Here is a 13,489-nt window from a genome sequence, read left to right on the forward strand (position 1 = left end):
TTTGAGAGCTATCAAGGTATTTTTACCTAGTGCTTGGGTCAGGAGTTCCATGTTTCCGTTCACCACGGGAATTCAATAAGTCAGGACCTTTCACCCCTGGCTGGTGGACGGAACACAACTGGCAGGTCCATGAGCTGGTCATAATAACGCTGTAACTAGCATTGAGCATACGATCCAAATTTTTGTGATTTGAATGAGCTTTTTCTAATCTCTCTGACTCCAAATTTTTCTGCTTTATCCAATTGTCTTATTCATTTATCTGTTTTTCCTGACCAGAGGTTGAATCACTATACTATAACCGTTTCTGTGGTCAAACCTTACCCAAATACATGATTGTAAATGTTTTTGAACAACTAAAGCATTGTTTTACATGGCTATCCCTTGTCATATTTTTTTATTTGATGAAAGTGTTAAAATGTACAAGTTTCTACAAAGAGAACCTTTTGATTTTTCGCATGTATATGTGGTTTGCACGTCACAACTTGCATCTCAGCATTTGAGACTTGATTAGCTTATTAAGTGGTAAGAAATGAAGAAAACAGGCTCTAAAGTTGAAAGTGAAAGCTGGACTAAACCAATGATATCAGACTTCAATCATATCTTAAGGCTTTATTGTACATTGTCAAAGACAAGTTTTAAACAAGTAATTTAAAGCAAAGTAAATTGTACTAAAGATCAGGTTGCAAAAACTATTGAGACATTGAAGTAGTAGCTGCATGATGATGTCAGCACAAATTTTGAGAGGTCCCTGAGGTACTTTTCAAAACAGAAAAAGTACTAAAAAACCAAGATACAGCATTTTTGTGCTCCTAAATGTTCTTGACAATCTTTGGTTTTTACTAAGTATTGTCATATCACATTATCAAAGTGGCAAAAAATGTTCACATTTTAATAAAGCTACTTGAATTTATGTTCTACAAATGAAACATAGCTTTTACCACTAAAGGTAATGGGATCCCTAATACTAATTCAATTGGGCGTATTAGAATTGATTTGAATTGGACTAGGCAATAAAACTCAGGTTCTTGATAAGGTAAAGCTCTGTTTTTTTGGGTACTCATGACTCTAACTGTCTACAACAGAATTTGGCACAACAGCTGCGTGGTGACCAATAAAATGAACAATAAGAGAATCAAACCATCCCCATAAAATTCACACTGATCTTAATCTGTACATTCTATTTGCTACCATGCACTTGGCCTGTTGAAATGAGGGTTCTGCTGAGTTACTGTTTTAATTTCACAGACAATCATAGGAAGTAAAAAATGGTTGTGAAAGTGTCCTTTCCTATCTTTTTTGAATAATCATATAATGGATGTTTTTGTCTATGAGCAAGATATAGCTACCCTATGGATTGATCACATGAATGACAATTATAATTTCAAAACTTGGCACCATAATTGTAGTTACAAAGCAGAGGAACAATACCATAAGGCATTGATGAAAAACTAACCAGCCCTAATATAGAACATTGATAAAGGTCCTGTTTCCACTTACATTTTCAATTTTATAATACATTTGAGTTCACTTTCCAATTCATGTGCCTCTTTCTCATCTGTCCTATAAATTGATAAAATGCAAGCAAATTATTAAATTAGGTGAGGTAAAGTTATTAGCGCCTACTTTACTTAGAGAAGGTTGATACGTATTTTTACTAGAAAAACAGGACTTGTCTTCACTCAAGAAAAGGCTTGTGCACTCCTATGAAGAAGGAAAACAAGACTTAAAATTTCAACAAAATATAAAACAGAAAGAAGAGCCACATGCATTATTGTTCTTTTCTGTCAAATAGCTCAGAAACATTACTCCTTCTTGATCAGTACTCTTTCTACTGGTCACTCACTCGCTGCACAAGGTAAACAATTTTTGTGGTAGACAGCTAAAGTCATGAGTACGCCAACTTATTTAGTAAAGTACGACCTTTTCTCGATCTAAGACTCACTCCTTCGCTTTAAAAAACAGGGCTCTGTTCTCTGAAACTATTTATGAGCGCAACATCCCATACATGAATAACGAAACCTTGGGGCTCAAAAACCGAAGAAAATGAGTTAGAGGTGCAACTGGGTACAAATCGCATCTCAAAATATGCACTCACGAAACCATGCGGGGATGCCCTATTCCATTTTCAAGTTCGAGCACTAGATAACGAGGTAACGCAAAACTGAAACGCCTTATAGCGAGGTTTCAGAGTGCTTTCCACTCCACTATTGCCGACTAGAATAGAGGGCTGGATTAGACCATTTTTCTCTCAGATCCCTGATTCTTATTGGTCAAGAGTTTTCGAGGGCTGCCGTCTCCTAAACAAAAACACCATCTGCTGTACGGCCAAGGCGCCTAAACAAAAACACCATGAACCATTGAGCTGACATGATTCAAAACATTTGTATGGCAAGTGCTCATTAAAGCAAAAGCAATGAAATCCTTCATATTTTTTCAAAATGGTTGGATGACTTGAAAAAACTTCAGGAAAAAATGTTTAGTAAAATTGGGAGCCCTGCTAACGTACTTCAGCGTGATTATTATTTTGATTTGTTTGCGTGTTTGAGATTCAAAGAGTTAAATGTCAAAATCAAAGCAGTTCGCACGCTGGAATATCTTAGCAGGGTTCCCAATTTTACCTCATTGCTTTTTGTTTAGGAGAACCATGCATAACGGCAGCCCTTGATCCAAGAGAAAAATCGTCTAGTCAGAGAAAGGGAGAATCAGCTGACCTTTGCTGATCTTTCTACATTAAGCATCTTTAACACATTCTAACACAATAAACTCTATCATAAACACACCACCAACTCTTTAATGATACCCTTCAAATCCTAAAACAGTAAAATTTTAGACACTTCTGCCATCCAAATGGAAATAAACAGAGAACCATATTTTCTCTACTTGTAGCATACCCATGACTCTTTGCAATCATCTTTTTCCGTTAAATTGTCCCAAAAGTCTATTGTAAAAAGTCTATTGAGAATGATGTTTTTAAAGTGAGTTATCAAATACTTGTGAAGCCGTACTTGTCCCAGTACTATTTTGTTAGAAAATTGGGTCATTGAAGTAGCAACTGCTTGAAGTTTTGGGAGGTCCCTGGGGCAATTTTCAAAACAGAAGGGGTTCTAAAAATTAAGGCACAAATCTGTAAATTAGAAAAAAACTTTTCTGAAATTTTGAAATGTTTATTGTAAAAATAGAAGTCCAAAAATAGATTTTTTACACTAAAGAGTATTTTTAAAGCATGTTGATGAGTGAAGCTGTGACAATTTACAAAAAATGCAACTGTCTGTAAAGCATTCCTTTCATGAATAAAAGAACTGAAATCGTAATTTAATCCATTAAGAAAGAAATATGAAGCCTCAAAACTGCGGGTGACTTCTCAAAATTTGATGGTGACGTCATCTACCTTTCCTGCTTCAATGTTCCAATTGGAAAAATGTCACAGAAAGGTTAAAGGCAATGAATGGTGTTCAATCCAGTTTGTTGGAAAGTCACCTTGATGAATATATGTAGAGAGAGATTCATGCCATCATGGGTCTAGTGTGTTGCCAAAGTTATTAGAACACATAGGAATGTGGTATTGCTTACACTGTCACCATGTATTATCCCATTTGTGTGATTTACAATTTTGTGTTCTTTGCTTCTTTTTTTTGGTTAAGTTTTCACGGGCTTTTCTAACCACCACAGGGAATGCAATCCCAAGTACTAATAAAATGAAAGGTTATGATTTGTCTATTTATTGACTTTCAATCTTTATATGATATTTGGTCTACCAACAAATTTTAGTTGGGAGACCGAGCTAGTCCTTGAATGTAGGGTTGATCTGGATTGCTATCTAAATATTTGTCCAAGTCTGACTTGAAAGATGCAACCGGATCAACCAGGCCTACGTATTCCCTACGAATATTAGAGGGAAGCAAATTAATCAATGAAGGAGCTCGAGAAATGGGAAAAGTGGACTTCATTGTTTGAACTAGCCTGGATTCTCGAGGACTTGAAGGTGCTCTCAAAACGCACATTCAACCTCTACAGTCACTAGAATTGACACCAAGACCTAAGTTGGGACAAACAAAGCTCATGGATGCTTTTGGAGACATATACTGTAGTATCAGATAGATACCTTTTGTACCGTCTCTGAACACTGTACAGTCCCAACTTTTTCAATCCATCCAAACACAAGAGCTCTCTCATTCCTGTGATGTTCCTAGTGAAACATCTTTGAGCTTGTTTGACCTTTTGCAAACTTGCTGAACTCATTGGAGCCCAAATGGGTAAAGCATATTCAAGATGTGGTTGAACAATTGACTTGTACAGAGTTAGCTTCGTGATGCTATCTTTGGACTTAAACGTGCGATATATCCAACCACACATTTGAAAAGCTTTACCCACTTTCAACTGGATATGCTCATGGAACTTTCCATTATTTTGCAGGACTACACCTCAATCTTTTATAGATGAGACCTGCTCAATATCTTTACCTCCATTATCTATGAGTGAAGCATTCAAAGGAGTTGACCCGAAGGTCATTGAGCGGAATTTCATTGGATGTTTAATATAGAAAGCATCTTTACTTCTATCTAGCGAGGATTGGAGTAGCCCATCATGAATCAGCCCATTGGAAGATGGCTGGTTTGGCTTGGTTCTCATCAGCTGATGTTTTTCGGAGTGTCGAGAGCGTCGAGAGTCCCTGAGCCGTGAACTCGCACCCTCTTACCCTGTTGCAATTGCCATTGCCATCCATTGGAGCCCGTCCTAGCATGAGCGGCGATCCCGCCCCGGGACAGACCAACTCTCGCTATTCCTTAGATCCGGTCCAAGGGCGTTTCGTGTGGTGGCTGGCCGACCACAAGTTATCCCACAGCCCACGCCTCTCAACCTCCACTGCCTCCACGGCTTATGACGGTTCGAACACCACGGCCTTCCTCGAGTTTGCCTGGCTGGACGCCACCACCTTAGACGTGTTCCACACGGAAGTGCCAACGGCGTGGCGTGGCCGCGGTTTCGGCCGTTCTTTGGTCTTGAGTGGCTTACCCGCCCTGGCTGAACTTCAACCCCAAACCGTGGTTCTCTCCTGCTCGTACCTCCAACATCTGGACGCCTCCGGCGCTCTTGAGGCCCTCAAACCTAACCTGCCCTATCATTTGAAGCGTCCTGTTTGACCCGTCAACCTTCGAGCCCACCCACGAGCCCCATCATGGAGCAAGTGGCGTGCGAGGACCTGAAGGCGTTCGAACGGCGTCTGACCGAGATCATTGCTTCCGCCCATCCCGCCGCCCAACGGTGGCGAGTGGTGCTGTTACTGGCCTCCATTGGTGTGGCCATGGGGGCCTTTTCTTGGCTAAGTGACCCCCTTACGGCCGAGGTGTCCTTTTGGTCGTCTCTGATGATCCACCCGTTCTTCAGCGTGTCGGCCGTGACTATCCTAGTGCTGTTGCTTTTGGGCATTCACCGTCGAGTGGTGGCCCCCTCTATATTTGTGTCACGTGTGCGCGAGGTACTCTTCGATTTCGCCATGGACTGTGACGAAACCGGCAAACTCATTCTTCGACCTCGACCCGCCACGGCCTGAGACATGCCCTATTTTTTTAAATCTACGTTTGTATTCATATTGGGGTGAGACTAGCTAACCCACCAATACAAATTGATGAGACAGCAGGATTCATTGTAAGATTTATTCACTCGGCTTTGGCCGTCACGTAACGTAAGTCGGCCAAGAGTGTGGGCGCCTTCATCTCGCCCGTTTGAACCCGATCTAAATGCGTGAGTAGGTCGAATTGGATTTTCTCGCTCACTTTCGAATCTTGACCGTAATTTGGATGAGATAGAACGAAATCCCGCATAAATTTAGCGTTGGTCTTCAAGGCTCCCGTGGAACGGAGCTTGATGAGTTTCCAGTAATTGGACAAAGTGCACATGGTGGAGGAATCGATCTCTTGGTCCTTGAGATATTCCTGAACAATCGGTAAGAGACCCAAGTATTGCTTGGCCGGGCAACCATTGACGATTTCATCTAAGGTCATTTCTTCCACAACCGGATCTTTATGCTCCTCACACGTGGTCGTCATGTTGGTGCGAAAAAAGAACTTCTGATTGAGAACGGCGTCTCGTTTTTGAGCCCTTTTCATGTTCACGTCTACGAGTGAAATCGGTATCAAGAGGTTGTAGTTGAAGCTCAAAATCGCTCTAGTGAGCAACACTACAAAGCAAACCATGGCCGCATTCTCAAAGTCGGTCAACTGGAGCTCGCAAGGCCGAAACTCGACCCGCCATCCAATGTTTGAGTTGGGCGGAGGTGGTTTGAACCGCATGGATTGCCAATTGGTGGATTGGATGTTTTCAAAATGATCCGTATCCTTGCTATCATCTTGATCGACTTTCTCACTGAACAAGGAAACCGTGTCACTGAAATGAAATGACCAAGATTGATTGCACACTCTTGTCTCGACGAGAGTGGCTTTGCCATTACCGGACGAAAATATGACTGATGTGCTTGGCCATGAGCTCATCGATGCCATTTTGCCGGAGTTGCTCGTACACGGCGGGATCATGGGCCAATTTGATGTCATTATAGGGATATTTGAGTGCGCATCGAGACAGGTAGCTACTCACAGAAGCATAACGAGATTTTGATATGTATTGAGGATGAGAGGGATCCCTCTCCTCGGCTTTGCGATCATCTACGGCGGCTGAAATGATGTCCCAACGGCAATCCACATCTGCTAACAGACCTCTAAAACATGAGACAGACGGCTGTTAATCGTTGGCACACGATTTGGGCCATTCTTATTGTTACCTGAACATGGGTGAAGAGGCTGTCAATGCCAAAAAGATTGGACACACCGGTGTGAGTTGATCATAAAGCACCTTGGCCTCGTCCAAATGACAGGCTTGAAAGGTGACTTGCAAGCATGACAATCCCATGCCAAAACCCATGGCATCCATGTAAATGTGCCCCGCCTTGGCATGGGCCGGGTCGACTCCGTTATCGAGATCTTCTGTCATGTTGGTCCGATCATCCGGGAACAATGGCACATGGATGGCCACCTTCTCTCCGCGTCGCTCGCGAATGTTTCGGGTAAGGGTTCTGAACCGGGGATGACCTTGATAGGTGGCCTCGTTCGGCCAAAATAAAGACTTGGTAAAACTCTTTTCTGGATCAGGATAAGCCACGGGTTCTGTGAATGGCGGGCAGCCTAACCGAGGAAAGATGGACATCGAATAGATCTTCTCTTGGGGTAGGAGCAAAGCGCGCACTTCGTTTCGACGGTTGTTCATATTTTTTTCCACTGTATTGAATTGATCCAATGATCCTCCATAAGGAACGCCTAGACCCACAACCCAAAGACATGAGACGACTTAGCGTATAAGATAAACTGGCCAAGTGACGGCAAGCCACTTCTTTTCAAGGCAAATATTGGAGCCAAAGCTCTTGAAACGGTGAAATGCAACCTTACCGGGGGTGCCTTCCACCATGTAAGCGGCGTATTCGGGTCGCCAGAGTGAGGGCAAATTCGATTGACCGGCCAATTCCGGCTCTTGCAATTGTCGGAGCAGCTCTTGGGCGCGTAGAGAGACGCGGGCCACTTGTTGGTTGGGGTCCAGGTGGATCACATTATACTCAATCTCGTCGCCCCATTTGAGCACATCGCCTTGGCGTTGCTCGATCTCGCGAAACATCCGAATGAATTGAACGATCCCATGCTGGCGGACATGATTGGCGTGGGACTGGGTCTCGCTCCACTCCAAAGGTCTGCCTTCACTTAATAGTCCCATGTCTGATCTAATGGTTAGTAATCGGATGATTGGATAATCCGCCTCCCAATATCTCGGAATATTTTCGCTCGTTCTTTGCGTCTCTTTCGGCTCTTGTCGATGTCGATGATGCACGTGACACCGACCGAGTTCAAGCACTGAACTGCTCACTCTAATTCTGACTCACGCTTTCTGCGGTAGAATAGTGGCCATGCGTGAAGCTGGAATATATGCTACACTAGTAACTAGTACTTGTACCAGCATGGATGTAAATACCAAATCCAATTCCAGATATGACATCGATTCTCTCTCTCTCGTCAAGCGCTCACTTATCCAACTGAGTTAGGTGAGCGGTGCGCAAGATATTCAGGCAAATAGGCAGGCCAACAATGGCTATTTCATTCTTCAGAGGACTTTCATTCCACCCTCCGTTCATCCTATTCCAATGAAGACGTCTTCCAAGCTGATCAAGGGACAGTTTGTGCGTGGAAGTGAGACCGGTTTCCTGGTTCGTCCACGACTTAGGCCGTCAGTTGGGTTCTAGGGGCTTGCCGATGCCGTATCCTCTTAAATAATCAAATAAACTTCGAACCAGTTTAACAGTCAGGAATTCAGACCCGCAAACTGGACGAGATATGACTTGGGCGAGAGTCTACTGCATCCATGATCTTACTTGGATCCTCTGCCCTCGAAAAAGCTTTGGCTCGTTCTCGCTTTCTCGGTCGGTTGTTGTGTCGACACAAAATCTGTATAACATCTACAGCTTCTGCCTTAATTAAAAGTCTGCCAACGACTAACTAACTGACTGACTGACTGACTGTCTGGCTGTCTATGTAATCTGTTGTTGAAAAAGTGTTCACGGTGAACACGTTGTTGAGAAAGCTCATTGATTGTGCAGAGAGACTTGGAGACTTTGAGAGTCTGAAAGACCAATCTGGTCAGGCCGTTTCCGCTGACGTTCCCCTTCGAGAGATTGCTCGAGATCCAGCTTGAAAATTCGAGTTGAAAGTGCACGTACAGAAAGACGTGAGTCACTCGTTCACTCAACCCTGTGCAATCACTGGGATTTCTATGTACGTACATACACGGAATCGAAAACTGCTTTTCACAGTCAAAATAACATTGGTTCGTTTCGTAAAGAGGTCATCCTTCACAATGAACTTTCACCTGAGAATACTCATAAAAGTGTCTGCCACCCGTCATATCAGGGGTACAATGATTTATTCATAAAAAGGGGATCCACATGTACGGTAGTTAACGACTAGAAATCCGTCGTAATGTCAGCTTCTCGTCATTACCGACAGCCTGAAACACATCAGATTACCAGGTGAACGCTCAATCGTGGCACCAATGTGTGAAACTTACCAACACGTCCAAGAATGGATGCCAGGCCAAGCCTCCAACGGGTTCCCCTTCGGAAGAAAATACGGCGGTGGAAGACCGAATATTGGTTACCTACGAGTACAATTAACGTCCATCTAGTACAAGCATCTCAAAATCATACAGCATACACCCATTGGCTGGCAATGTCCGCTCTCTTACCGAAACCGTGTAGTTGGGCTGACCCGAGCTGGCCAATAGGTGATCTTGACGGCTGGAAAACTTCAAATGTCGAACTCCTTCTTCGAGTAGGGATTTTTTAAAAATCGGCTGAGACGTTTGAGAGAGATTCCACACGTAGATCACGGATCGGATGGCGGCGCTTACCAACATGGGGTTCCGAATGCTCCAATCTGCAGCCGATAACGGTCCCAAACCCGCATCAAAGCTCATAATGGGCTAAGGAGCAAAAAGGCCGATGTTGAATAGATCGTTAGGCAGCAAAAAGCTACTGTGGGGCTCATTGGGACTCACATGGTAGGTGACAGCGTTGAAAATGTGGATCTGACCATTCTTCTGCGCAGCCTAGGGATGGACACACTTCACATCGTAGAACTAAATGCATTACCAAAGGCCAGACATTGATTCAGCACGTACCATGATCTTGGACATCTCCGCCTTGTTCCAAACCACGGCCATGACGGGTGAGGCCATGGTAAAGAGATGGTTCCGTTGGCCGGTGAGCGTGTTCCACATAATGAGCGTGCCGTCATCGCTGCCGGAGGCGATTTGCTCGCCGGATTCGGGCTGAAAGGCTATCGTATTGACGTAATCTGCGTGGCCCATGAGGGATCGAACCTCTTCATCGCCCTCGGCGAGCGACAAGATCCGCACTTCCTTGTGCCCGGTGGCCAGCATTAAGCGATTGTCCAGCATTGAGCTCATGGGCGACCACGCCAAACTTTGAATCCGCCCGTCATGATTGATCTAAAAGAGCATTAACACGGAGCCATAATAAGGAAGAGGGGATGATTCGGCCACTGCTAACGATGCTTAATAGATCTTTATTCAGCATGTTGACCCATTACCAACCTCTCGCACGAGGTGCCAAGTCAGGGTGGGGGCGGTTGGACCCTCTGCCTTGGGCTCGCTTTCCCGAACATGGAGGATAACGACGCGAGTGCGTAAACCCAATGCCAGCAATCCCATATCCACTTCCGAGGCGCCCAGGTCATTGAAGGCTAGAAAAGGGAAACGGGAAGAGGGCGGGGAGAGCGGATGAAATAAAGCTACATATATACTCTCAAGGGAAGGAGTGTGCTAGCCTGATGAAAGGAGGGGCGATACGCTCAGGGGCTAGATCAACCTTTACTTACCCAAACTAAAGACACGTTCTGCCAAAGGGACCGTCAGGGTGGTGGCGTGGACGCCCAAAGGCGGTGCACCCAATCCGGAGGCGCGCCTCGTCATTGTAGGCGGAAGTGAGGAAGCCGGAAGCTGGATTGGTTTTTGAAAGGCAAGCCTTTTCGTTGCCAAATGGCTTGTTACAGGCTACACAAAAGTTGTCCTCCTCCTGATCAGAATGGTACTGATTTTCAGCGATCAGCCCTTTCGACACCTTTCGACTTGAATCCACGACCCAAGGGAATAGCCTGAATGGGCCCTTAACCACGAGCGGTCAATTTTGAACCACCTAATGAACAACAATCAACAACTATCAACAACAATACAGGGTGACGCTGGATGGCGTACAAGGTGACTTTATATTTCAACTGGGCATTTCTTGATCAATTAACACATACGAGTGAGATGCGACTATTCACGGTCATCAGCCCACGTACACGGCGTGATTGGACGATTTGAGATGTTGGTAGAGTTTATTCTTGGAGGGAAAACTGCTTTGACACACGGAACACGTTTTGGTCCGATCGAGGGCGGGATCGACGGGCACGAGGCTAGCCGCTCCTTTCGAGGTGGCCGCAGTCGAGGACGGCTCACCTTTCTTGCTTCCTTTTCGGCGAGCTTTTTTCTTGGACGCTACCGTGGGCTTGGACATGCCATTGTTTCCGTGCGGGTCCAATTTGAGAGTAGTGTTATCGGGGGGAAGACCCGCGGGAGGGCCTGACGGTGGGATGGGCGAGGTGGCCGGACTGTCGTCATCCACGGGGTCACTCAGCTGATCTGTTATGGCCACATCCACGCCTAAATCACGTTTCTCCTCCTCGGTCAGAATATCTCGCAGGATTTGGACGTTGTCTTGATGCTTCTTCTGTTTTATGTGGCTTTTGAAGGCCTTCTCATTGCGGAATTGCTTGTTACAGGCTACACAAAAGTTGTCTTCCTCCTGATCAGAGTGGTACTGGTTTTCAATGGCCGTCAACTGACTTTCTAGGCTGTCCAAATGGAGCGAACCGGCCGCATTCTGGCTCTGCAATGCGGCGGCGGCCAACAAGGAGGCCCGCTCATCGAGATGCCGTTGCCGGAGTTCAGCAGTCTTCCGCGCATTCTCCGCCGCCTTGAGCTCCAGCTGCTGATTGAAGAGTTGGACCCGTCGGTCGCGCTTTCGGATGAACTTGACCAGCTCTCGTACCAACTGATTGCGCTCTCTTTTAGCCTCGTCGCGTAGCTTCTTATTCTCTTTCTCCATGAGTCGGGCCACCCGTCGATTCTCAGCTTGCCGGGTGTCGTACTGGTCTAGCCAGGCGTACGAACGAGGCGTGCTATAAGCGGAAAAGAAATCGTAGAAGGTGGGCCAACTCTCGCTCTGCGAACCTCCGAAGCGTGGATAGTTGAGCACGGAGTCGCTGTAGGCTTGATCCTCGCCATTCAGCGTCTCGAAGAGCTTATCGTAGACAGCGTAGAAGCTTCCGGACTCATCGTCAAATCCGCAATAGGCCGAAGAATTAAAGTAGGGGAACAGATCCACCCCGTCCACTTGAACCTCCGCTCCAGATCCTATCCCGCCGTGTTTGAGGATAGCCTCCCGATGGGCGTCGTACCAAGCGCGCTCTTGCGGATCGGACAGCACTTCGTACGCTTGTTGGATGGATTGGAATAATATCTTGGCCGCCTCAGGATCCTCGGGATTCTTGTCTGGGTGACACTGCAAGGCCAGTTTCCGGTAGCGTTTCTTGAGCTCATCAGCCTCAACTTTGCGATCCACGCCCAGTACTTCGTAATGGCATCGAATGGCACTCATGATGAAGCCTCGGATTGGGGGATCCACTTGTCAGCGGGTCAATCTGGTCATCAATTACAAGCAAGAGATCCATGGGATTTCGTCACGTTACCAATCTGGACATGCCCTGGATTCGGGCAGAGCACTCGTAAACAAAGATCAGCTGCTTTCAGCGCAGCCGAGCCGAAAAAGAACCATTGGCCCATCTTTAGGCCGAGCACGGATAGGACATATGCAAGAGCATATTCAAAATCGAAATGCCCAAAAGCTCTGTGAAAACGGCTTGTCTGCCTTACAAATCGTACAAATTGAGCTACTATGAACTCGTTTATGGCCAGGCCCGAGCGAAAATATGCGTCTCTCGTCACCCTAGACTTGACGACCTATCATCAGTCACATCCTTGAGATTCAGCACTCAGCACAGTCAGCAGTCAACAGGGATGCCTCTCCTGAATGAGGCGCCCTTCTCTTGCGCCTGCCCATGGGCCGGGCAGGCCCTTGACGTGACGTTGAGACGTTGTCATAAACAAGGAGTGTGACGATGGGTAACCGATGAAAATAAATCACGGCCTTAACGGGTGCAACTAATGTGCGCCTTTGAGGCGCTAACATCCCATTCACGACACTTTATGCGCCCTACAATCTCAAAATGGCTCAGGTTTTGGTGATAATGTATGGTCTTGTTTTCAATAGACGGACCGATCGTTTTTAGATTGATTTTGCCTTCAATTCATGGTCAAGCTCAAGTCAACCGGTGGACGACGTCTGCAGCTTGTGTTGCATCAATCAAGTGAACTAACCACCTACCTTTCATTAGCCCCTACCTAGGTACCTACCACCTCCATCACTGACTGACATAGGAAATAATAGGCTAGTAGTGCTAGCTAGACCAAAGCCGATATCCAGCCATATCCAGTCAAATCGCCGCTGAGCGACGCTTGATTCGTCCGAATCCCGTATGGTCGAAGCCACTATGTGCTAAGGGTATTTTCAGTGTTCACTCCCCCGCCCAATTGACTATCATGAACCCCATCGGGCGGTATGTCATGCTGGTAAGAAATGAGCTTTGACTTGGATCAAACCACGGGATGGATGAATAGATCACCCGAAAAGCCCAAGAAGCAAACAGAGATGAGACTGGGCAATGCTGATTTGAAAATTTGCCTCGCAGACAGATTGATCACATCAGTATCAACACAATTCCTAGTAGATCCATTCATCCATCCATGGGCAGAATCCAAGACCAAGAAGACATAT

At 45.7% G+C, this 13,489-nt stretch overlaps 4 protein-coding genes across 4 annotated transcripts in view; 2 read left to right on the plus strand and 2 right to left on the minus strand.

Moving 5' to 3' along the window:
* The first annotated feature begins 5,175 nt into the window (after positions 1-5,175).
* On the plus strand, positions 5,176-5,640 carry LOC131889336 (nuclear envelope phosphatase-regulatory subunit 1-like). The gene has a single exon (XM_059238422.1). The coding sequence runs from the start codon at positions 5,177-5,179 to the stop codon at positions 5,549-5,551; it is 375 nt and encodes a 124-aa protein (XP_059094405.1). The 5' UTR covers position 5,176; the 3' UTR covers positions 5,552-5,640.
* LOC131889499 (uncharacterized) lies at positions 5,641-12,605 on the minus strand. Its single transcript, XM_059238617.1, has 11 exons — positions 10,885-12,605; positions 10,147-10,295; positions 9,712-10,041; positions 9,589-9,639; positions 9,277-9,513; positions 9,100-9,189; positions 9,033-9,039; positions 7,437-7,904; positions 6,776-7,307; positions 6,449-6,712; positions 5,641-6,384 (listed from the first exon to the last, which is right to left on the minus strand). Exons 1-11 carry the CDS (start codon positions 12,251-12,253, stop codon positions 5,658-5,660), a joined length of 4,224 nt encoding a protein of 1,407 aa, XP_059094600.1. The 5' UTR covers positions 12,254-12,605; the 3' UTR covers positions 5,641-5,657.
* LOC131889334 (nucleoporin Nup37-like) lies at positions 8,939-10,770 on the minus strand. The gene is made up of 7 exons (XM_059238420.1): positions 10,431-10,770; positions 10,147-10,295; positions 9,712-10,041; positions 9,589-9,639; positions 9,277-9,513; positions 9,100-9,189; positions 8,939-9,039 (listed from the first exon to the last, which is right to left on the minus strand). The coding sequence occupies exons 1-7, from the start codon at positions 10,522-10,524 to the stop codon at positions 8,989-8,991; spliced, it is 1,002 nt and encodes a 333-aa protein (XP_059094403.1). The 5' UTR covers positions 10,525-10,770; the 3' UTR covers positions 8,939-8,988.
* A 235-nt stretch (positions 12,606-12,840) lies between the features above and the next one.
* The window catches only part of LOC131889335 (selenoprotein F-like), a 1,727-nt gene continuing 1,078 nt past the window's right edge, over positions 12,841-13,489 (plus strand). Inside the window, 1 exon segment of the mRNA XM_059238421.1 lies at positions 12,841-13,284. Within this exon segment, the coding sequence (XP_059094404.1) occupies positions 13,255-13,284 (30 nt within the window). The 5' untranslated portion in view covers positions 12,841-13,254.

This window comes from Tigriopus californicus, chromosome 10 (genome assembly GCF_007210705.1).
Source record: "Tigriopus californicus strain San Diego chromosome 10, Tcal_SD_v2.1, whole genome shotgun sequence".
Classification (NCBI taxonomy): domain Eukaryota; kingdom Metazoa; phylum Arthropoda; class Copepoda; order Harpacticoida; family Harpacticidae; genus Tigriopus; species Tigriopus californicus.